Raw genomic sequence first — 26,065 nt, forward strand, 5'->3', positions numbered from 1 at the left:
GTGTCACATCACAACTTCCGTGTCATTTCATCAACGCCGATTTGCTGTCAGGACACGATGGGTGGAGTTGGGGGGAAGCAAAGGTCGCTTCAGTTGGATTTTTCCAGCTGGGGCGAAGTTACTGAAGTGATCGTTCACGTCGTTCGCGATCTTTCATGGGCAGATGTGACTTATGGGGGCTAGTAGTGTTACTGTAAATAGTAATAAATAAATTGCCGGCTTATTGTGTCTAAAAAGACATATGAAAAACATTTTAACACTAATCTTTCCTTTTATGTAATTCCAATCTAAAATATGAACCCTTGTTGTTAAAAACTAACGTTGTCCTTTATGTAGAATATGTGAGCACCTTTTCCACCACTGGAGTTATGCCTGATTTGCACCTTGTTGCACGCTGGTGCTCGTACACAGCTTTAGCCTTATGGTTGGGGAACGTGCAAATTGGTACCAGACTCCAGAGCAGGGCTCAAATTAGGTTCAGAGAACCGTACAGTATGTGAAAAGGCGACATACATAGCACAGTGGTTCTCAAAGTGGGGTCTGTGTTGTCTGTGTAGCTGCAGCTCGTCTCCCAACATGCTCCGGCACTCCATTTGTTAACAGAGATATGTACATATGTCTTTATGCTGCCTCCCTGTGAGACACACCACTCCCTGTGAGCTCATCTGGGTTAACAACGTCTCTCCCTCTCTCTCTCTCTCTCTCTCTCTGCCCCCTGTCTTCCTCCTCCTCCTGTCTATACTGTACCTCTCCTCTTTCTCCCCTTCTCCCTCTCGGACCCCTGCTCCCACCGACGGAAGAAAGTACCTCAAATGCTTAGCTTAAGTGAAAGTATCAAATATCACAATGTCGATATACTTTTGTTACATAAGTAAAAGTCTTAAATAAAATAAAATACAAAAGTATTGGCATTGAAATGTACTTAAAAGTACAAAAAGTATTCAATGCGCAAAATCTTTTTCTTTTTTTAAAGATTCTTTTTATTTTTTTTTGCTTTTTATGCCTTTATTGGATAGGACAGTAGACTGACAGGAAATGTGGGAAGAGATGGGTTGTGACATACGGCAAAGGTCACCCGGATTGGGAATCAAACCGGCGACGAAGTGGTATGCGCCTGGACCAGTAGGCCAGCGGGCGCCCCTCAAAATGTCCCGTTTCAAGTTTTCAAAATGAATGAAAATCCTTTTGAAATTAGCAGATCTACGAGCTCACAACGTGTCGATCGGCCATTTTCAAATAGCCGACGTATACAGTACAGTACAGGGCTGAAGTGGTTACTGTATGTTTCGTAGTGTTTCGCAGCGCGGCACTCATTTATGAAAAATCTTGAAAATGTGTGCAAATCTTTGAATGTATATATATATTTAAAGTGACTGATTAAAGTACAGTACTCAAGCAAATGTACTTGGTAACTATCCAGACCAGTGCCTGCTCCCCCTCTCTCCCATGTCCCCCCCTCACTCACTCACCATCATCCTCTCTCTCTCTCTTTATTGCCGTCTCTCCTCTCCTCCCTCCATGTACTCTACGAGTCCCATCCGCCACCCCTCCTCCCCTCCTCTCTCCTCCCGCTCCGTCTTCCGCCCGGTCCCAAGGGGGGTTCCTTAACTCAAACCATACAAACTGTGGGGCCCTCCGCTCCGCTCCACTCCCCTCCCCAGTCCACGGTTCACTTGAGCCCAGGCAGGTCTCAGCAGACAAGAGGTGGACTGGGAACACATTCATTGGATCCAGACAGGTCAGTGTTCACAGCATCGCATCGGTGCCGTGGAAGGCAGAGCAGAGCACAGGGAGCTTTCTATTTCTAGAAATCTTCTACCCTTTTTTTTTTTGTATTCACTTCACTTTTCGTCCCCGCAGTCTGAACTCTCCTCTCCTCGCCTCATCTCTTCTCACCTCCTCCGCCCCAATGCACACCCTTTCCCCTTAACCCTATATGTCCATATTCTGAGAACTGCGCAAGGCGTTGTGAGCTTGTAGATCGGCTATTTTTGGCAAAGAGCTTTGGTGTAGAGGGGGAAAAGAGCAGACTAAGTACAGAGTGAAAGGTAAAGTTCATTAAGTATTAACGGGTTAAATGGTTAAATATCTGAAAACACAAATTGACATGAATCCAAAATACACTGATGAGTGTGCTGTCAAACGATGAAACTATATGGAATCTATGAACAGGTTGTGGGGGTTCCTGCTTCATCTCTCTCTCAACTAAGGGGTCCTTGGTCTGAAAACGTTAAAGACCACTGCCTTAACCCATTAAGACCTGAAAAATACCTACAAATGTCTTCTACAGTTGTGGACAAAAGTATTGGCACCCTTGCATTTGTTAAAACAATATAAACTAGAAGCAGTGCTCTTCCGAGCACAGGTCTCCACCAGGCCGTGCGTCCTGGTGGTGCTACTGTATAATAGGCCAATGTAAAAAGGGTGGCATATGTTCTTCACCTTAGACCTTTCATGGCAATCGGACGCTACATGCATGATTTGAAGCATTGTGTTCCAAAAATGTATTTTGCTAAAGTCTACCTGCTCGTGGCGCTATAACAGGCCAATGTGAAAAGGGTAGCATTTGTTCCTTGACATAGTGGGAATATGTGTGGCAAATGTCACGGTAATTGCAAGCTGCATTGATGATTTGAGGCATTTTGTTCAAAAAACGGAGCAATCCTGCAAACTTTGGAAGCCAATATTAGCCAATTATGATGGAATATGAAATATCAGACGGATCGGACTTGATCACATGACTATAGAGATACTGTGTACCGATTTGCATGATTTTTGGATAAAATCTCAAGGAATAATAGGAAAAACTGTGTTTTACATAAGTCGGCCTCCTGGTGGCGCTATAAAAGGCTGATGTGAAAAATGCAGGGAAAGGGTTTTTCCTTGGCCTCTAGGGAGGCTGATTTAAAAAAAATTTAGTGGCATTTCGTCCTCGACTTAGTGGGAACGTGTGTGCGCGATTTCATGATAATTGCACTTTGCGTTTGTGATTTGAGTCATTTTGTTCAAAACGGCTCAATCCTACAAACTTTGGAAGCCAATCTTAGCCAATCAGGATGGAATATGCAAAATCGGACAGATCCGTGTCGATCACATGACTGTCGAGATACTGCCTACCCATTTGTAGGATTTTTGGACAAAATCTGTAAGAGTAGTGCACAGAAATGTGTTTTGCGAACATCGGCCACTAGGTGGCGCTAGAAAAGGCCCATTTGAAAAATGTAGGGCAGAGGTTCTAGATTGGCATCCAGGGAATGTGTGTGCTCACTTTGGCAGCGACCGGGCCAACGGCGACTGAGATTAGGTGCACACAAACTGCGAGGACACACACACGGACGGACGCACGCACGCACGGACACACGGACGGACGAAGGGGAAAACATACTCTCCCCCATGCCTTCGGCTGGTGGAGACAATAAAGTGAAGGAACATCAAGGTCTCTGGAGGTGGACTTGGGAGCCTTCAGATTGTTTGGCTGCAAACCCTCCTGACAATTCTAAAAAAAAACAGCACGAGGGCTTGTGGTTACTAAAACATTAAGTCAACCTGGACATTCAAGTACAGCGTATTTAAGTATTTATGCACATGTCTGTGTAGAATGAGAAAGGATTCTTTATTTATTCCAGTTTTATGTTCTTCCTCTGCAAATCAATAAGTACGTATGTTGATGCAAAATATGTTTTCATTTGCCAAGCTTCAGGCAGATTTTAATGGTTTCTGTTTTACAAATGTAAGGGTGCCAATACTTTTGTCCACGACTAATGGATTTCTGTTTCTTTATCTGTAGTGCTCAACGTTTTTAATGTCAAGGACCACTAGAATTATATTTATTTGACCGCTGGGTTAATGTGTAATATTTCTTTTAGAGAACCACTGCCTTAGTCTATCAAGGATCCTGTCAAAGCCAATAAGGAGGACTGGAATAATGTTTACCCAGTTCTATTCTGTGCCACCATTTTCGGCGAGTCGGTGGAATTTGCCCTTCAATAGATGGTGAGATCTTTCCTCTCATCGTTGCTGTCGGGAAGAAACATCCTATCTCCATTTTTCTAACTCAGGGGTCTTCAACAGGGGGTCCCGGATCCCTAGGGGGTCCTCAGAGTTACTACGGCCCAGACTGATGACAGTGCTGTCAAACAACTCTATCAATCTATCTATGAAATCGATGAAAATCTGCAACACAGTTCCATACGACATCTAGAGGGGGTCCCTTGCTGCTTCACCTCTCTCTCAGCTAAGGGGTCCTTGGCCTGAAAACGTTTGAAAACCCCCTCTCTAACTTGTTTTGGGGTTTTTTTTTACCCGCAAATTAACACCCTACTTGATCATACAACAGCGTCACACAATAGGATCAAAAGTAGCAGATCCACAAGCTCCAAACACGCTTGTACAGTTAAGGTGGTTGCACACTGCTGCGTTTTTCGTTGCGAAATGCGTTTTTCAGGGCAAGGAGAGAGAGAGAGATAGAGAGAGCAAGGGGCCGAGTGGTGCGCGAAACGGACGGCAGTGTGCAAACGTGACTGACATAACGTGAGGTTGATTTTTTATTTGCATGCTCCGAAATTCACTCCGATATTCGGCCCGAAAAACGCAGCAGTGTGCAACCACCTTTAGATCTGCTACCTTTGAGTTTTGAATTTGAACCCTGAAAAGTAACATGGACTGTATGAGGTTTCCACCCCGACAGAGACGATATAATATAAATATCTAAAATCCTGGCAATAGTTACTGTTGTTTGTCTTTGCAGGCCAGAATAAACTGGTCCCCCGGGCCCCTAGCTGAGAACAACCGCTCCACAGGGACCTGCCAGCTATTAAACTGAAAAGAGCTTTATTTTTTTGATGACCACCATGTATTGTTTACAATACCCCATATGCAATGTTACAGCTTGGCTCTGGAATCTGTCATCTGTGTGTGTGTGTGTGTGTGTGTATGTGTGTGTGTGTGTGTGTGTGTGTGTGTGTGTGTGTGTGTGTGTGTGTGTGTGTGTGTGTGTGTGTGTGTGTGTGTGTGTGTGTGTGTGTATCAGTATCTAATCTCCCAAACTGTTGGACCGATCAGCATGCCTGGCTGCCTCTGCGGCCAATTTTAATACATCAACATGCTTTATGCCAGGGGTTCCCAAACTTTTTTGGCTCAGGGCACCCCTATAAATATTATTTTCATCCGAGGCACCCCTACAATATATTCCTAATTTTCACTCCCAACACCTTATACTTATGCCATATTTTAGTGATTATGTTGCGAGGAAAACATTGAGATAATAGCCATTTGGTTAGAACTGTACTTCAAAACGTTGCACTTCAAGTTTAAAAGGATATTAAATATTGTCCAAATAAATTCCAAATATTATCAAATTATCTCACGGCACCCCAGGGTGCGAAGAAGGGCACGCGGCAGGGAGACGGGGGAGTCAAAACATATTTTTTACATCCAGTCATGCATGCACAACACGTACATACTGTATTACCCGCACACCATCTTACACTTGCCAAAACAACTCTTGTATTAAATAAATGCAATGTTTCGGTCATGTTTAAAAATATGTTGATCCCTACCTACGCACCCATCTCTAAGCCTATATCAGGTGTGCATAAAAGCGTTTTGCCTATTACATCCAGTCATGGAAATCCAATGTTTTTATTATCATCTTTTATAGCATGAAGTGAAGGGCCGGACCATATAGAACAGCGTTTTGTCCGTCTGTATACAGTAGTGTGTGTGTACTGTAAGTATGTTCACTCCATATTCCATATCCATAGATATGGAATTCCACAGGCTGACCTCCAGGTGCTGACATTGCACAGGGAGGTTCACGCTATTATTACTATTTTAATTTGTTTTTCTTTCTTCTTTAAATTACATTCTGGGTTTTGGAATTCAAAATTCATGAAACGCAGCGCTATAGCCGCTAGCCTAGCGTTATGCCAACGCAGTACAGTGTGCAGTGGTGCGTTTCTGTTGAACTGCAGCTGCTGCAACCGTGGCTCCATTCCCTATAGGAGGAGTTGCTCGGAGGTTTTGAATCATAAACAGTCTTGTAACTAGTCTGCTGAGAGAACTACAATGTGTAATATATCATCGCCGTTGGGCAGAAACCTCTTATCTCCACATGCACATCTTTTTTGCGTTTTAACACCCATTTAGGCCTGGAATTATTTTATACTTTAGCTATTGAGAAATAGCAGATATACAAGCTCTTTTTAAGTCTTTTTAAAGCGAACATTTGTAACTAAAATTTCACTTCTGGGGGTCCCTGGAACTAAATATTTTGAGATGGGGGTCCGTGGACAAACACATATCATTTTGGGGGTCCTTGACATGAAAAGGTTTGAGAACCACTGACATAGAAACACGTTTTTCAAAAAAGCAGATCTACAAGCTTGCATCGCGGCTTGCTCTGCTATTTTTAATGCTTTTGAATCTGAATCCTGAAAAGTAACAGCTTTGGACATATGAGGTTTCCACCCGACAGAGGAGATATACTAAAGTATGACATTCAGAGAAAACCTTTACCAATGGATGCAACAGATGGATACGGGATAAATAAATGATACGGAAGACTGCCAATGAAGGAAATGGCCAAATTAGCAGATCTACAAGCTCTCAATGCCCTTGTAGATCGTCTATTTTTGCCTGACACTGTTGTACGACAAAGTATACAATGTCTTTTTTCCCCTTCATCTCGGTTATTTGATTAATCTCAAAAGTAATCAATAATCGCTACAAAGAAAACAATCGATAGTTGCAGCCATATAGGAAGTTACTAGTTAAAAGCTAATTTATTTAATTTGTACTATAAGTGCTATACATGTACAAATAGATAGCCTACAATTATGTAAACACAGGGTCAAATGAACACAGAGAATTCAACTGTGTATGCTATACCTTCTCTTCCATAAGTGAGAAGTTAAAGGCGAAACGTCGGATGACAAGGCATAATGTGACCATAATCGCAGGCATTGTATTATCTGTTTATCTTCCACTAAAAGGCAAGGAGCTGTGAAACATGCTGACCATAAGATTCCCATAGAGTTAGGGTGTGTGTGTGTGTGTGTGTGTGTGTGTGAGAGAGAGAGAGAGAGAGAGAGAGAGAGAGAGAGAGAGAGAGAGAGAGAGAGAGAGAGAGAGAGAGAGAGAGAGAGAGAGAGAGAGAGAGAGAGAGAGAGAGGAGAGAGAGAGAGAGAGAGAGAGAGAGAGAGAGAGAGAGAGAGAGAGAGAGAGAGAGAGAGAGAGAGAGAGAGAGAGACAGAGATAGACAGAGACAGAGACAGACAGAGTTGAAAACAACAACGCAAGACAGTTGCCCCACTATGACAGCTTCCTGTACGGGACATTTAGAAGGCGACTGTAATCAGATTCTTTGTAACATGCAAAGATTGCAGAAGAGATGTCTGCCACGAGACGCAGTCATGCAATGGGGCATTCAAGTAGGCATTATACTCTAGAAGACCAGAACAGGGGTCTTCAACGGGGGGCCTGGGAGCCCTAGGACCCAGAGGGTCCTCAGAGTTACTACTACACACATAAGCATCCTTATTCTGACGTGCACATTAGCCGAAAATAGCAGATCTACAAGAGCACAACGCCTCGCGTTGCAAGCTTTCATATCTGCTATTTTCGGGCAAAGAGTTTTGGTGTAGAGGGAAAAAAGAAAAGTATGACTGTTTGACTGTTTAAGACTTTAAGTGGTTAAATGTCTGAATACTGAGAGTGCTGTCAAACAGGTCTATGAAGCCATCTAGAAATCTTATAAGGTTTAATGTGAAACATATTAATTTCATATGATAATATGTAGTGGGGAGCCCTGCTCCAGAACATTCCTCAGCCAACAAAAGAGCGCTGCATGGCATGCCATACGGGATTATGGGAAGAGTTTCTATGCCTTATACCACAGGTCTTCAATGTTTTCACGCCAAGGACCCCTTAGCTGAGAGAGAGATGAAGCAGGGACCCCCAGATTCTAGTTTCATTGTTTGACAGCACAATCATCAGTGTATTTTGGATTCGTGTCAATTTGTGTTACCAGATATGTAACCACTTGAACTGTCAATACATAATAAACTTGACCTTTCACTCTGCAGTGTGCTCTTTTTTCCCTCTACACCAAACTTCTTTGCCGAAAATAGCCGATCTACAAGCTCACAACGCCTCGTGTAGCTTGTAGATCTGCTATTTTTGGCTAAAGTTCTCAGAATATGTACGCTAGGGTTCACCATAAAAAAGGAGAGAAAAAACGTTTCTATCACTCAAAGATTTGAAGGACCCCCTTTAGTAACTCTGAGGACCCCCTAGGGGTCCCGGACCCCCTGTTGAAGACCCTTGCCTTATACCACACCGTTGCTGGTTAACCATTGCTTTAATACCCCCACCTACCCACACTACTGAATATACCCCTTCTTCTCTCCCCCCGGTCTCCATTTCCCATCAGTCACCGTTAACTGCTCTGTGGCTCTAACCGCCACTAGGCTCTAGCGGTACGGCGGGGTTCACATTAATGATAGGGTTGTGCTGGCGGTGGCGGTGGTGGTATTGGTGGTAATCATAGGCTAGGCTGGAGACACACCGCCCCAGTGTTTAGACTGAGCCAGATGCCGGGCACCTTGGTGACCGCATGATCAAGTTATAGCGTGACGTCACACAAAAGCATTGAAAAGTACAGCTCTAAAAGCTCAAGTTTGTACGGTAGATCAGCCACTTTTGTATATTTTTTAAATATCTTGAAAGTGTTTGAACATTTTTTTATACTTTCTTTTTTTTTTTTTTTTTTATATATACAAATCTTCTCTTCTGGGCACCCATGGCACATATCAAGTTTGAGAACTACTGGTTTAGAACCTCAGGTTTTAATGCGTTAAAATAATAAGTCTGATTAACTGTCAAGATTCGGTCTTTATCCACCTGTTTACGCGAGAATTTACTGCATTATGCACCGGTTAACAGCAGACATACAAGCTCACGTCGCGTCGCAGATGCAACCGTTGTGAGCTTGTAGCAGACTCGGCTGCGGTGCCGGAAGCTGCCGCACACCTTCTGCGCAATGCAAGATGGGACGTTGGAAGGTTGTGGATACTTCTTTCTCATTTGGCCGATTAGATGTAATCTTCCAGAAACACTTGGAATGATAGCTACAACAAGGGGCCATCGTCTGGCTCAGTGGGACTTGTGACGGTGGCTGTTCAGTTGGATAGAGGTGAGCTTTCATTTACTGGACTGCGTCTCTATCCACATTATCCACCCAGTGGCACCGTCCGCGTAATTGTACCCACCTGAACACAAGCATCTCTGTTCTCGGCATGTCACAGTAAGGCAAAAAAATGGGGTGAAAATATCAGATCTGCTATTGTTGGCAACTTGGCTGATCAGAGTGATGGTCACCGAGTTATGGCTATTTGAAGTGTGACCCATACAGTATGTGTGCAATTTAGTTTAGTGTGTTTTGGTGCGACAGTTGTCATGGAAGATTGCATAGGCTACAGTAACAGCATTTGTGCCACGTTTGGTAAAGTTTGGATTAACGGTGTGCCTGTGGTGGTCCCTGGTGTACCCGGACTGTTTTCACAGCAGACCCCTGAACAGTGTTTGTGTCAAGTATGGTGCAGATTGGAGTGACACAGAGCCTGTGTGGCCCCCCGGTCCGGGGGACCTAACTTGGAAAAAAGAAACAAGCCAAAGATAGACTCCTATTAGGGGACCCCGGGTTAACAAAGTAGGGTTAAAACAAAAATCAAGGCGTATTGTAAATCTATCCGATACACTTCTGCTTATAGAAGCTATGGCTGTAAAAAGGACACTAAGAGGACATCTGTGTGTGTGTGGTACTGTAACCCCCTCCAGCTTACATCCCTCTTGGACATCATACAACAGTCAGTCTATAAACGTCTAATTGTATATCACATTGTACATTAGCGCCACACAGCGTTCTGCAGTCTGAACCAAGCAGAGAGGAACAGGAACGTTTCAACTTCACACACACACACTTCTTTTGAGCAGTAAATATTTCTCTTAAGGGGGCTTTCTCTGATGGCTCAGCAGCCAGAGCCGTAATTAAAGTCTCCGTTTCCATTAATGGCCTGCTTTACTTGTAAGTGCTCTCTGAGCTATTACTATCATGGACACGGCTGTCTTCTCTCTATAGCCTCTAACGTTAAACAAAGTACCTCTAACCAGAGAGGTTGGCTAAGTTCCCCCGGTACTGCGACCCACACCATCTTCTTACTATCCTGGCACTGTCATCAGTCGTATTCCAACGCATGCAATGACAACGGTTAAAGCACTTTGGCTTATTTCATGGTGATAATGCTGAAGAAGGCCTTTGTGCCGAAACGTCTACATTTTACTTAACCTGTATGCTGGCCCATGCCAGCTAGATAAAGTGCCCTGACTTCTTGAGCCTGAAAATGTACAAACTCCCCGAAAACTTTGGATCTGCTGCAACTCTCAGTTCTTTTACATCACAAATCCCACACTCACAAAAAACAAAAACAAAAAAAAAACTTCTGTTTGCCGCTGCAGTGTAATTATTTTTCTCTTTCATTTGTATGCTAATGTTGTTTTATAATGTGTTTCCTTTGCCTATTATTTCTTTTTATATAAAGCACATTGAATTGCCTTGTTGCTTGGTGCTATAAAAATAAACCATGCCTTGCCGTACATAGTTCATCATAATATGACGAATAAGTCGCATAGAGAGCTTGTAGACGTGTCATTTTTGACAATAACGAAATGACCAAACCAGGAACGGCGTGGGTCGAAAGAGGTCAAGGCTATTTCTGTGAGAGCTGGCATTCTCTAGTAATGAGATTTGTAAATGAACTTTTCTAGACTTTTTGCTCCCGGTTAAGCCGCTACTAATTTAAAGTTTGAGAGAGAGAAAAAAGAAGTTGTGCTCGCATTCTCTGGCTAAATCTCACCGCTCATTTTGTACACTCACTTTTGACTCGTTTTGTCGTCTTGCCCAAATTGGTACGACAATTCTTTTTTCTGTCAGACCTTTTTTTCTCTCTTCATCATTCTCCATAATGAAAGCAAGGTCGGGGGGCTGCCAGATCAGAGCGGTGTCTGTGGCTCAGATCTCCCTGCCTCTGTTTGTCTGTCTGCTCTCACTTGGCTTTCAACAATCCTCCCTCTTTTCCCGTTTCATACTTCGTCGTCATACGACGCTGGGAAAACAGCAGACCTGCAAGCTCGCGACGCGTCGCGGACGCGACGCATTGCGAGCTTGTAGGTCTGCTGTTTTCGGGCGCGAGAGCGCTGCACCGCCGTGCGACGGACCATAAACCTCTCCGCCACAGCCCGGCTACAGCGCACACGGCCATTATCCTGTCAGCAACCGCAAACACGTTACGCACACGAGTAAGTCATTATCTGGTGGTTTCTGTGTGCCGTAATGTGATTTTTTTCTTCTTTTTCTTTTTCTCTTTTTTTTTCCGGGTGCAGGAAAAGGGAGGGGGGCAAGGAATAGAGAAAGATGGGGTGTATACACAGTTTGTTAACTGTACACACCTAACTATGTGTCTTTAGAATTGAGATGTGTGTCCGTGTCTGTGTCAAAGTACTGTGTGACCCCTCTCATTGTACTCTGCCATGCCAAAACTGTAGCACTTAATGATGTGTACAGTTACTGTGATTCTGTCTGTGTGTGTGTGTGGTGTTTTTCAACGTGTGCGCACAGCCGCACACGTGTGTGTGTGTGAGTGCACATGCTTTCAAGTCCAATATCTTGCTGTCACTAATGGGATATTCTTGCCCTGCACGTTCTGCTATTTTCACTGGTTTGGGTCCTGGGCAAATGTCTAATTTCTTGGGTCTTGAATAAAAGGTTTGGAAACCACTGACTTGGTGTTTGTTTGGTTTGGTAGTATGTGTGGTGCTGTGTGTGTGTGTGTGTGTGTGTGTGTGTGTGTGTGTGTGTGTGTGTGTGTGTGTGTCCGTACCCTGCAGGTTGGCGGCGAGCAGCGAGGGGTCGACAGCGGGCATGGATCTGGGCACAGGCACTGGTTTGACGGACTCCCCTGCGGGCACAAAGAACCAACCCAGACCACGTCAGGATGGACAAACATTCGGACACAGCTTCACTTTCATATAAATGGACCAAGAAAGACACACGACACGGATGAGAATAGTGAACTCTCTTACTGACACATTAAATTGCCATTGAAGTAGCTTATAAGTAGCGTACCTATGCGATTTTATAGACAAATATCCATCCATTAATTCCAACCACAAGACATGCGTATCTGGGTTGAAATGAGTAATGTATGTTTTGTAATACAAATATAAATCTATAAAGTAACTAATAACGAAAGTTTTCAAATAAGTGTAGTGCAGTAAAAGTACAGAAAAAACAGACATACTCAAGTAAAGCAAAATTGTACTTAAGTAGAGTACTTGATTAAATGTACTTGTTTACGTTACACAACTGAAACCAGTGATGTGATAATAAAAGTTGATTCTGGAGCATTAGACCGTTCGTTGTGGAGGGAATTCGCAGCGGTTTCCGAATCACCCTTCACACCCAGGAGCCGACGGGGCCCCACAGTGCCGCGATAACGACCAGCCATCGTCAACAACACAGTCACCAGCGGTTACTGATAGGCTGGGTGTCCTATCAGTAACCCTCAGCGCCATTGGACAAACAAGCCCGCGTCCGTCAACAACATAGCAGGTGATTGGCTCGGCACCAACGTCAACCAGAGGGGGACCTATTATTCATCGCCGCTGCTGGGACTGCTGGGAAATGACAGGGAACGGCTGTTGAGACGATGCGTGCACGATAGTGATGCGCGGATAGGCTTCTTAACAGTTTGACTGCCACGGGAGGGATATACCGCCCGCCACTTCCTGCGCAATCTTGCCAATTAAAAAGTAGGGAGGGATATACCGCCCGACCCTTTTTTTTCATATTACAGTAGTACAGTGTTGGATCTATGCGGTAACCAAGATACAGCCCTTTTGGACGATGGGACGGTCGTCATGCATGACAATTCAGTGGCGTCAGTTCAGAACAAGCTAAGGTATGGCAACATGACTGGTGTCTGGTGAAGACACCAGTCATGTTGCCATACCTTAGCAACAGGCACGATGAAAAGTACATTTTTATTATTTCCCCCTGTCAAGGTATGGCAGCTGCATACCCCTGCCATACCCAATTGACGCCCCTGCATGACATCACACGCTCATTTGACCAAATTCAAGCATGCTGGTTGGCCGGTTCCCCCCAGAAACAAGGGTCTCAAAGAGTTCAGTGACTTTTACCGTAACCGGACACACAGCAATCAGAGGGAGAGAGAGATATATTGAGAGAATGAGCTAGAATTAGTTATAAAATCACTAGATGTCGTATTATTTAGAGAGATAGAGATAGAGAGAGAGATCGGAAGGTAGAGGTTTTACCTAGGAGGAGTGGGGGAAGGGAAGGGCTAGTTTCTTTGTAGGTTGGGGGCGTCCATTTTGTAAAAAAGTTACCGGACCGTTGCTCCGCTGATCAGAGAGCAAGTCATGGCCGCACATGGAGACCAAGCAGGCAGCCGAACCATGCCCCGTGGCCGTGGACACTCAGCCCCCAGCCTCCGCCGATGGCGCGGCATGCATGCTGCCCGTGGCAGACCACCGATCGCGGCGGTTTCTCCCCGCGCCATGCCCCGTGGACAGTCTAACTCTGGACAACAAGCCCGCAGTCTCCGGCGGTGACATGCATGCTGCCCGAGGCAGACCACCGATCGGTGCGGTCTCTCCCCGCGCCCTGTAGGAAGCACTGCTGAGCTGTGATCAGCGAACCCGGTAAGCGTTACAAAGTTTATGTTCTCTACGATTCACTTTGTTCTTTACGTCTGTCTTTCAATGTTATATGAGATCAGTGGTGTGTTCTACCTATAACGCACGTATACGGCGTCTGCTGTCGGAAAATAAAAGGCAGGGGCAGGTAGGATTAGCCCAGGGGGTCGCTGGAACCTCCATAGCACCAGGGACTACCCTCCACACGCGGGCACGGCGCCGCCAGGCGCCGGCCTCTATACCTCCGTGATGGAGGAACAATAAAATATGAATGGCGTCTGCCCTCGTGAACCTTTCAAAGTAGCGTATTTGATAGGGATTATGTACTATAGCGTCTGCCCTGGCCAAACGAATAGTAGCTGATCGTATGCCCTCAAAAAAAGTCTAGAACACACCACTGTATGATATGCATAAAGTGTGTTCCTGTGGAAATGAGCCATGAATCTGTAGGTCTACTTCTTTCTAATGCAAGCTTGTAATACATTCTTCAATCAATCAATAAGCCTGACCTGCTATTGTTTTTTTTCCACGTAGGGTGCATTTGGTAATATACAATTCAATTCAAAGGAGCTTTATTGGCATGAGAAAACATACGTTTACATTGCCAAAGCAAGTATCACAAATACAATAAAAAAAACAGTTGAAAATATACAGTTGGAGGGGGTACAGCATTGTTCAAACAGAGCTATGTCGCATTGTGTCATTTTATATATATACAGGGTACAAATAGCAGCATTATTTTCCTCATAGTACATAAAGGTATCAGCTCTGTTTCATACTGTATGTGCAGTAGGTCTAGATGTCAATCCATGGTTTGTGGTGTATGAAGTTCCTCCAACTTCTTCCAGTAAGAATACATTTCTTTATAGTTTAGTTTTTTATTGTGTGTGTATACCTAGATAGATAGTTTAGTAATACAATCTGTGTGTGTGTGTGTGTGTGTGTGTGTGTGTGTGTGTGTGTGTGTGTGTGTGTGTGTGTCTACAAGCACACAACGCCTCGCGGTGCGAGGCGTTGTGTGCTTGTAGATCTGCTGTTTTCACTACTTTTGTGCGACAGCCTTTGCTAAAGAACATACAAATTATACAGAAGCACGATCATTTAGTATTTTTTATTTATTTCTATCATATACAGGGCCCGTGGAGTCTGACTGGATGGAGGAAGGATGGGAGCCCGATCTGCAACCAGACCAATGACAACGCAGAGGACAGTATGATGGCGGAGATAGCGAGAGCGGAGGAGTCAGGCATAGGTCATACACACTGTAGGTTCGCTGCCTGGACCAATGTCACTCTAGGGGAGCTGAAGAACTTTCTGGGACTTCTCTTCCTCACAGCTATCGTTCACAAGCCGGAGAGCAATGCACTGGTCAAAAAACATTGCCATGCCGTACTTTCCCAGAACAATGGCAAGGAACAGGTACCAGGCCATTTTGAGGTACCTGAGGTGCACGCACGCACGCACACACACACACACACACACACACACACACACACACACACACACACACACACACACACACACACACACACACACACACACACACACACACACACACACACACACACACACACACACACACACACACACACACACACACACACACACGGTGAACAGTACCATCTTTGACCTTGATTTGTGGTGCCTTTGACTCCTGAATGTTGGCTTGTTGAATGCCTTTTTGAGAATACAGTACTTTATTTTGACTTTTATATTATTTTATTTATTCTTTACTTGCTGCACATTTATTTTATTTTACTTTTATCCAGTTATATTTTATTTTTGTGAAGTCATATTTGTGATTTTTTTTTTTTGGAAATATTTGTAAATATTGTTGAACATAAATATGTTCATGCTGGATGTGTGAGGTACTCACCAGGGTTAGGGTTCGATGTTGCCATAAAATAAAAGGTTGACATCGCTTTTCTGACTTTTTGTCTTCCTGACCTTTTAGACCAGGTAAAAACACAGTGAATTCACAGTGCATAGTTCTATCAAAATGTAAGGCAATTTCCACCTTCTGAGTCATTTCATACTTTTTCACTTTGCCCCCTTGAAACTAGACGATGGTACAATATTTTTTTCACTTTCTTTGCAGAAAATGAAAGTAGGCATGCTATTATTTCTGTCAAGGGTACTTGTGTTCCGTTACCATTTACCAATTTGTTGCTATGGCTTCCTAAAGTTTTTTTTCTTTGAACTCAAATATCTCAGAATCTAGATTTCTGAGGTTATTGACTGGTTTGCGCAGTGTGCACTCTCGAGCACCTATCTCCAAAACCGCTCACCGAAATCACTCCAAAATTTTTTTGGTAAAAAAGAAAATCCTCTTTTACCAAATCTCCCATTTTTGTTCCGATATTCACATCGCATCATTTTCAATTTATTCTCTGGAATGGGGGCAGAAATGAATGGGCCTTGATGGTGGCATTGGCCGGGGGAGGGGGGTGGGGGGGTCTGGCAGTCAAAGTGTTAAGTCATCCGAATCCATCCGCGCAAATTCATTATCCGCCCATTATCCAACCGCATTAATTATATCATCCAAAAGTATTATTATTATTATTACCCTTATTATTAGGCTAATATTATTTTCTGGTAGGCTATTCCCTGTTAGTTTTCTTAGTTGTGCGATCACAGAAATGCATTGATCTAGCCTACGGAATGTCTCTGTTCGTCTTTTTTTTTTTTTGGAGTCGGGGCTGCGCGTCGATGCAGACAGACATGCAGGCAGACAGAGTCAGACACACGAGAGAAAGAGAGAGCGAGGGAGAGAGCGAAAGAGAGAGGAACAAACACAACTTAGTGGGAACTTGAAGTTTAACTTACCTACTGTACAGTACTTTACAATATGGAATATGGAGCTGAGAGAGATTCACTTTTTAGCGCAGCCAGAGGTAATGAGTGCGACGATGCATGCCGTGATGCCGTTTAAGTGGACACAGCTGTTTCGTTTTATCGTGGACTGCACATTGCCTCATGAAAAATGATGGTTACTTTACAAATTATACAAAATAACACAGACACAAGCATACCTAGATTTCGCTTTTTATTGATAGATATATTAGGCCATAATTTATTTCCTGCATTATTTCATCCGCGGATATCCGAAATTAATTAATACTTATATTTGATTGATCCAAATCCGACTGCACCGCGGTCCACCGCGGCTAAAACCGCTATCCGCGCATCTCTAGTGCACGAGAAAACACACACACACACACACACACACACACACACACACACACACACACACACACACACACACACACACACACACACACACACACACACACACACACACACACACACACACACACACACACACCGTGTCGGTCTGTCCGTGCACGTCTGTCTGTCTGAGGTCAATAAACGCATTAGAAATTACTCCATGACCACTCTAACCAGGTCATGTACGCTTTTGCCGCACACGCACACGCACACACACACAATTATACTTTTGAGGACATCAACATTGTAGGATGGCAATTTTATGAATGCCATCTGCATCTAGCTCACAACATTTCCATAGGCAATTGGTCGCTTGCATGAAACCAGCACGCAACTTAAGTATAATTCTGCCATAACTCCTAATCTAAACCCTAAACCTAACTTGTAAATGTTTAATCACAACCTGAATATTTTCCTAATAGTAAATATAACTGTATTTTTTAACCATTAAAAGCTTCTTCTGTGCGGACCCGGAGAGCTGTCATGAATTTGACCATTATTCGTTGTTGATATAATGGTCCTCAGAAGTAAAGAAACACAGTCTAACATTCAGTGAAGATAGTTGGGGAAAACAGTCCAACAAGTCAGCAAAAATGGGCAAACATTCTGTGAATGTACAGTAGGCCGACATCCAACCAAACTAGCAGATGATATCTACAAGCTCACAACAAGAAGAAGAAGACATGAAACAAACGCAACATAAGGCTGCCTACCCCCATGGGCAATGTGCCAACTGCCATGTTGTGGGAAATGTGTTAGCGTGGTCAGTGGTAAGAGTCTAGCGCAGTAAAATGGTCTATCACACATTTTATGGATCTATTATTCTTGACATTTACAACTAGAGTCATAAACATTTTGGGCATGTTATTATGCTGATCCTTGAGCAGCGTTCTACGGATGAAAGGGCCCCTGCTACTTTAGATATAGCACTCCTAGGGAAAACGCAGACCTTTTAGGCCCACGTTTGCTTTTAACATTTTTACATTTTCCGATGAATCATTTACGCCAGGGGATGTCTTATGATGAAGTCTGTCTAATGATCAAGTTCAATCAGAAGTCAGCTTAGTTATATTTTTTTGGATCATTTTGTATAAATCGACAGACAGAAGTTTTCCTAAAGAAGGAAGACAGATTCCTCCGAGTTAGTTTTGGTGCTCTTTTCATTTTGTGTGAAATACTGTTCATTGCGACCGTCAGGTCGCAGTTTAGTATCAAAACCTCCACCCGCCATCCGTCCGTCGGTCACACGTCACACCTTTGCCCTGCTCATATCTCCGCATCAGTATGACATCACACTGCTTGGTGTGTGCCGTCAGGGTCATTTGTGTACAGTGTGATGTCATACTGATGTCAGCAGTGTGATGTCATACTGATGTCAGCAGCTATGTCTCTATATATGGAGTTATATGTTGTTCGTGTCCAAATATGGGGCTTGTGAGGTCAGACTTAGTGAGATTCGTCGGTTATCTTATATGGAGGGAGAACCAGCTTATGAGCCGATGAGTTGTGTCAGAGTCGAGATCCTGCTTGCATCTAATCTGTCGGTAGATAATGCCGGTCTTATATAAGGGTCATTTGTGTACGGTGTGATGTCATACTGATGTCAGCAGTGTGATGTCATACTGATGTCAGCAGCTATGTCTCTATATATGGAGTTATATGTTGTTCGTGTCCAAATATGGGGCTTGTGAGGTCAACTTAGTGAGATTCGTCGGTTATCTCCATATATGGAGGGATGTGTTGGTTATCTCCATATCTGGAGATTCAACCTTCAACGATTTTGACATCTTGTTACTAATCTGTCGGTAGATAATGCCGGTCTTATATAAGGGTCATTTGTGTACGGTGTGATGTCATACTGATGTCAGCAGTGTGACAGGAGATAAGCGACCAACGGTCGCTTATCTCCCGATTAGGGAGTCTTACTGGTTAATACATTGTCGCTGCGGGCTGAAAACCGTGTATGAAAGAAAAGAAAAAAAGCGTGTTTTCAGATATTTAACCTCTTGAACCATGCTTAATGACTTGACCTTTCACTCTGTACTTAGTCTGCTCTTTTCCCCCTCTACACCAAACCTCTCTGCCGAAAATAGACGATCTACAAGCTCACAACGACGCTTGTACAGTAGATCTGCTATTTTTGGCTAAAGTTCAAGTTAGGGTTCAAGTGGTTTATATATATAAAGGAGGAAAAAGTTTCTAATTACACAAAGATTTCAAGGACACCCTGTAGTAACTCTGAGGACCCCCTAGGGGTCCCGGACTCCCTGTTGAAGACGCTCGTTGTAGCGCGTCCAGTGTTGCATTGGCGAGTCAATGTTTAGATGGACAGTCTATTGATAAGCATACAGCCTCGGCCCTTTGTTAAATCACCCTGCTGTGACACAACAGCGTCTGTAAACGGCTGTTTTAGTTCGATGCATGCCAATGTGTGTGCTCCTGCTGAAAAGGATTCGGCCGGCAAGTACGCGCACGACACAACCAATGCAACACTGCGGGCATCGATTTCCTCATGCTCAACGACAATAAAACCGAAGTCATCCTTTTTGGCCCCCCCACATAAAACCATCAACATTCCCACCACCCTCGGATCACTTACTTTCAAACCCCATGTAAAAGACCTTGGCGTAATACTGGACTCATCTCTCAAGTTCGACAGACAGATAAATGCTGTTGTAAAAGGCGCCTTTTTCCAACTCGGGCAGCTCGCCAAAATAAAACCATTCCTCACCCGGACTGATATGGAAAAAGTCACCCATGCCCTTATCTCATCGAGACTCGACTACTGTAACTCGCTGTACTCAGGAGTTGCCTGCTCATCCCTATCCAGTCTGCAACTAGTTCAATATTCCGCCGCTAGGCTTTTGACTGGCACCCGTAAAAGGGACCACATCACCACTGATGTGAAGGACCCCAAAATGATATTTATTTGGCCACGGACCCTCATTCAACATATTTAGTTCCAGGGACCACCCAGAAGCAACATTGGAGTTACAAACTTTCGCTTTGAAAATACATATATTCAAAGATATAAAATAGCAGATCTACAAGCTCGCAGCGCGGCACTCGGTGCCGCGCTGTGAGCTTGTATATCTGCTATTTTTCAATAGTTAAAGCATAAAATAACGATACACAATAATGTGTACCCGTTCTGAATGGGTTAGATATAGGACTCCTAGGGAAAACGCAGACCTTTTAGGCCCACGTTTGCTTTTAACATTTTTACATTTTCCGATGAATCATTTACGCCAGCGGATGTCTTATGATGAAGTCTGTCTAATGATCAAGTTCAATCAGATGTCAGCTTAGTTATATCTTTTTTTTTATCATTTTGTATAAATTGACAGACAGAAGTTTTCCTAAAGAAGGAAGACAGATTCCTCCGAGTTAGTTTTGGTGCTCTTTTCATTTTGTGTGAAATACTGTTCATTAATACATTGTCGCTGCGGGCTGAAAACCGTGTATGAAAGAAAAGAGTCTTAGCCTCCCTCCACTGGTTACCGGTCAAATTCCGAAATTCAATTTAAAAACCTCTTGTTTGTTTATAAAGCCCTCCACGGCCTCGCACCGCCCTACATAACAAATCTAATTAACCCCCCCGACTCCACCAAGCTGCTTCTCAAGGTCCCTCACACAAACCTGAGGCAAAAAGGTGACTGTGCCTTCTCGGTCACAGCGCCTACTTTATGGAACACCCTGCCCATGGGTGTCAAGGCTGCACCATCCTTGGCCACGTTTAAAAGCACACTAAAGACTCACTTGTTTTCCCTGGCCTTTTGATTAACACACTGTCAAACTGCCTCAATGAGTCTTATAAATTCCTTGTTGTTTACTTAGTTTGCAATTTTAAGTTTTCCATGTTTTTTCTATTGTACTTGAGTAACTGTTTTTATCTACTGAATGTTTTATTTGTGCAACACTGCTATTTTTCTATGCCTGTACAGCACTTTGGTCGACCCTGGTGTTTTTTTAAATGTGCTATATAAATAAAATTGACTTGACTTGACTTGAATCAATGTAAAAAAATAAACAAAACTACAAAATATGGAGATACGATGTTTCTGCCCAACGGCATTCCGTGAGAAGGATTAAGCTGTCCCCCACTTAAAGTGGAAGACCACCCATTTTCAATATTGAACTATGTCATTAATATACCTTAGAGGAGTTGTGCGGAAATAAATAAAAAGTTCCCCCCCTTCTGTGTTGCCTAGAACTGGAGGATTGATTTTGGGGTTTGTATTGTAAAGTACAGTGTGTGATGTCATCAAGTTGTAATTTGCGATACAAACCCCAAAATCAATCCTCCAGTTCTAGGCAACACAGAAGAGGGGGAACTTCTTTTTTTATTTCCACACAACCCCTCTAAGGTACCGTAAATCCCCAATTAATCGCCCGGTGGCAAACTGCCGCCGGGTCCCATATATCCGCCCGGGGTCTGACCCCATTTTGCGCAATAAACGCCTGTTTCAAATAAGCGCATGGTTTGTATAAGCGCCTGGGCCGTTATTTGCAATTAATATTATCCTTAATAGGTTTTATGTAAGAGCCCGGGCTATTATTTGTTTGGTTGTTTGGTATTATTTGCTATTTATTTAACTTAACTGGTCATTTATGTTGCATGGCAGTGGTGCGCTGAAAACAGCAAATCTACAAGCTCACAGCAGTGCTGTGACTGACAGCACGTTGCAACGCACCGCACTCGCTGTGCGTTGCTACGGGTCATATGTTGCATGACGGTAGTGTGCCGAAAACAGCAAATCTACAAGTTCACAGCCCTGTGGACAGACACTTCTAAGCCAAATGTATATGGTCCCCAACACAGTGCGGTGCGCTACCATGACGCACAGGAGGACGCACTGTCTGTGCGTCGGGGAACAGATTGCCAAAGGACACCAAAAAAAGAGAGAGGAAAAAAAGAAAAGGAGCTGCTCTCTGAGCAGTGCGCACTGACCATCATTCATTACTGTCTAAAACGTTGCTACAATGCAAAGTTTGCGTGAGTAGGCCTACTTTAATGGCAAAACATTGTGATGGAGAAAGACTGGCCAGTGGCAATAAAGACCAGCTGGATCAGAATAAATCATTACCTACTGTTGCTGCTGCCTCTTCAGTCGGCATTTTGAAGAAGTAATCCATTATTTTGAGGTTCAAGGGGAATGCAGAAGGCTTAATAATAATGCAATACCATAATATTTTGATGTCAGAGCTGTTCAGTGGTCACGTCAGCGAGTCCAGTCTGAGCACCGCAGCTGCAGGACTTCTGCGCTAATTGGGTCGTTAACTAGATGCGTCTTTGCTGGCATGTGGTAATTGATTATTTTGGAGAAAGATTCCCTTAGTATAAATATAGTATATAGACCTATATATTTTTAAAAGGCTTTCATACACTCTTGATATTTTTTAAATGAGGTTTGGTCTAATAGATCGCAATGTGCTATTTTCTGGGTGTTCATAACAACAATTAGGCCTACCGTATTACAATAATAATAATAATTATATAACATTTATTATAACATTTTGATTATTACCCCTATTATATAGTTTGAGAAAGAAAAAATAACCAAATAATGGCCCAGTGCTGGCCAGTGCCAATATAAATAACAGCCTGTTACCAATAGCCGCCTGGTCCCTTTTAAGCGCCCGGGGTCCGACCCCATTTTGCGAAATAAACGCCCGGGCTACTAATTGGTGATTTACGGTATATCAATGACATAGTTCAATATTGAAAATGGGTGGTCTTCCCCTTTAAGTGCCTATAGCAGTATGTGATTCTGACTGAGACCTTTATTATAATACTGCATGTCTGCAGTGTTGGAGCCTCAAGTCCAAATTACATTTTTTACCATAGCAATGGTCTCTGACCACAATTTAACAAAATCCTCCATTTGTACATTGCCAACGCTCTGCCAAACATTGCGTTGGTTAAAGCTCGCACATGAAATAACAAGAGATGTCCTGAAATGTTGTAATTATAGACTTTCTGCAGACCATGCGTGACAAATTAGAAAATAACATGTTTTTGGGGTCAATTTAGGGATTGAAAGTGAAAGCAGTCAAACAAGCAACATAACTAGCACAAAAAGAAAGGCAACTTGACTTTGTCCATTATATATCCCCTTTAATAATACCAATTTGCATTGTATTTTATATCGTTTTTATCGCTGATTCGTCACCTTTACAACGAGGTACAGCTTGTAAGCATTGGGCATTCGAGGCATGAGCTACACAGCCAAACGTGTGGGTAGCGCCAACCCAAAAGTTACCAACATTCGGTCCATTATATTCCCCCTTTAATTATGAACCCAATTATTAAAACCCAATACAAATTGGTATTATTAAAGGGAATATATAATGGCTATGACTAAAACCAAGACTAAATACATACTAAATATATTGACAATTGTGTCAACAAATAAAAAATAGACTATAATGTTATGGAGGGACTAGTGGAGAAGAGATCCAGTAGAACTACAAGACAAGCCATTTTATGCTTGGTTGTGCTCAGGTTTTGCGCTCTGAAAATAGCAGATCCATAAGCAAATAGCAGATCTAGATAGGTGGGTTTTCAAGCTGGGCCCTGATGCAGAAAGGTTTAATGTACGTAAACTGGGGAGGTTTATACTTATTTTAATGTAGGCTGCTTAGAGTTAGCGCTGCACAGTCAAGTGCAGATGTATTATCTCAGAATCACACATATCAAATTGAGACTATCAGCACTCAAATTACTTGGACCAGGAGCCAAAACAAATAAAAGAACAATGTGATTCAAGTCAGGGTTGGCCAAGAATCACATTTCTGCTGGCAGTATGAACATAGTCTTGGCTAGGGCATGAAATAAGAGTATTACTGTGTCAAAAGTAATCAACAAACTAGACTATAAAGCAATTATCAAACATTGGCCATATTGTCAAATATGACTTAAGCAGGCGATTTACAAGCTTGCAGATCAAACCAATTTCTAATGTCTAATTTCTTTTTTGGGGTCTCTAAAAGGTCTGGGAACCACTGCTCTAGTGCAGGGGTCTTCAACAGGGGGTCCGGGACCCCTAGGGGGTCCTCAGAGTTACTACAGGGGGTCCTCCAAAATATGTGTGATAGAAACTTTTGTTTTCTCCTTTTTTATATTAACCACTTGAACCCTAGCATCCATATTCTAAGAACTTTAGCCAAAAATAGCAGATCTAGAAGCTCACAACGCCTCGCGCTGCGAGGCGTTGTGAGCTTGTAGATCATCTATTTTCGGCAAAGAGCTTTGGTGTAGAGGGGGAAAAGAGCAGACTAAGTACAGAGTGAAAGGTCAAGTTTTATAAGTATTGACGGTCAGCGGTTAAATATCTGAAAACACAAATTGACATGAATCCAAAATACACTGATGATTAGTGCTGTAAAAAGATAAAAACTATATGGAATCTATGAACAGGTTGTGGTGGTCCCTGCTTCATCTCTCTCTCTCAACTAAGGGGTCCTTGGACTGAAAACATTGAAGACCCCTGCTCTAGTGGCTCAGGGTGGGTCTAGGTACCTGCGGGCGGGGGCAGCTCGGCGGGCGTGTTGGCGGGCGCGTGGGCCCCCGGCGGGATGTGGATGTTGTTGTAGTTGCTGGGGTTGTTGGGCCCCATGGGCCCCGGGCCCCCCGGACCGGGGGTGAAGCCGATGCCCGGTGCCGGGCCCTGGTGGTCGCCCCCTGGCTGGGGGTACTGGGGCTGGGCCGGGTCTCCCCCTCCCCTGAAGGAACCGCCGTGTGACAAGGGACCTCCCGGTGATGAGTAGCCTCCTCCACCCTCCGCACCGTACTCCCCACCTGAGAGAGGGAGAGAGCAGGGAATGTTAGAGAGGCAGGGGCTGACATTTCTAAAAGAGCCTTTTGGTGAAAATATCGAATAGCAGGCATGGATTTCTACAAGGAGAGGGCAATTTCTTTCAACATAAGATCCTGCATTCAGGTTCAGGAGAGTTTGGACAAGGCAATTCTCTCGAATGCTGCCTTCAGGTATGGCATGGAAAGAGAGCATTTACATTTCTTTCACCATAGTGAAAACTGCATTCATGGTCTGAAGAGGGCACTTTTTAAAGACGGATAAAAGGGCAGGGGCTCAAGCCCCCTTCGATGTCAATGTGTGCAAATGCCTGGGAGGGAGAGTAGGGGGAGAGAGATGGATGGATAAATGGAGTCTAGTGTTAAGAGTAATGTTTATCAAACATTGAGAAACCGAGACGCACATTTCTGTTCACATTTGGTTTTATTAGCACAACGAAAGAAAGAAAGCCTCTGAGAGCAGAGCCTAATCTAAATAAAACATACAATCTCCTAAGCCTAGCATACCTTTCTAACATGGTCCTGACATAAGCTCTATTTAACACTGCGCTCGCACGCACACATGCACGTACGCCCGCGCACACACACATATGTGCAAACATCTGTACTGTGCTAGACATAGAAAGGGAGACAGAACATTAAAAACAGAAGTAGAGCGCTTCAGAGCATTACTCTTTTGAAAATGTGTTTTGTTTCTATACATACTGTAACAGCAAGAAACGTACCACTGTAAGGTGACCAACACAGAATGTGAAGAATTAGCACACATTAACCACTTAAATCCTATATAGGGTACTTAGTTGACAGGGCTCCCTTTAGACCTCTCCTTTTTTCCCTCTACACCAAATGTCCTGGCTGAAAATAACTGCTATCTGCTATTTTCCAATGAATGTTCGCCCCCAGAAATAGCAACCATCTAAGTTCATTTTGAGGGGCTTCCAAATCCAAATTGACCCTTGACGGTCAGTAACTCTGTGTGTGCTTAAATGGAACCAAATGGACCAAAGTAAGGGTTCCATTGGTACACACTCAACAACATTTTATGGGGGTCTTTGAAATCATATAAATCACACCTAATGTGACGTGAGTGGCGCCATTTAAGAGTTAATTTCATTAAGCGTCCCCTGCGAAGCTTGGCCAATGTGACCCTGGGCGTACAACACACATTGAGCGCTTTGTGCCAAGATGTAGGCCAGATGTAGGCCACGCTTCAGAGCCTGGACATAGCCAGATGTTTGTTGGAGC

General features: G+C 43.5%; 1 protein-coding gene across 1 annotated transcript in view; it reads right to left on the reverse strand.

The window, feature by feature from the left end:
- The window catches only part of vta1 (vesicle (multivesicular body) trafficking 1), a 146,072-nt gene that overhangs the window by 10,918 nt on the left and 109,089 nt on the right, over positions 1 to 26,065 (reverse strand). Inside the window, exons 6-7 of the mRNA XM_080744324.1 lie at positions 24,527 to 24,805; positions 11,937 to 12,014 (exon numbers count right to left, since the gene is read on the reverse strand). Of these exons, the coding sequence (XP_080600450.1) occupies positions 11,937 to 12,014; positions 24,527 to 24,805 (357 nt within the window). The remainder of the gene's footprint in view (positions 1 to 11,936; positions 12,015 to 24,526; positions 24,806 to 26,065) is intronic.

Source organism: Nannobrachium achirus, assembly GCF_963921795.1.
Source record: "Nannobrachium achirus genome assembly, chromosome: 16".
Classification (NCBI taxonomy): Eukaryota; Metazoa; Chordata; class Actinopteri; order Myctophiformes; family Myctophidae; genus Nannobrachium; species Nannobrachium achirus.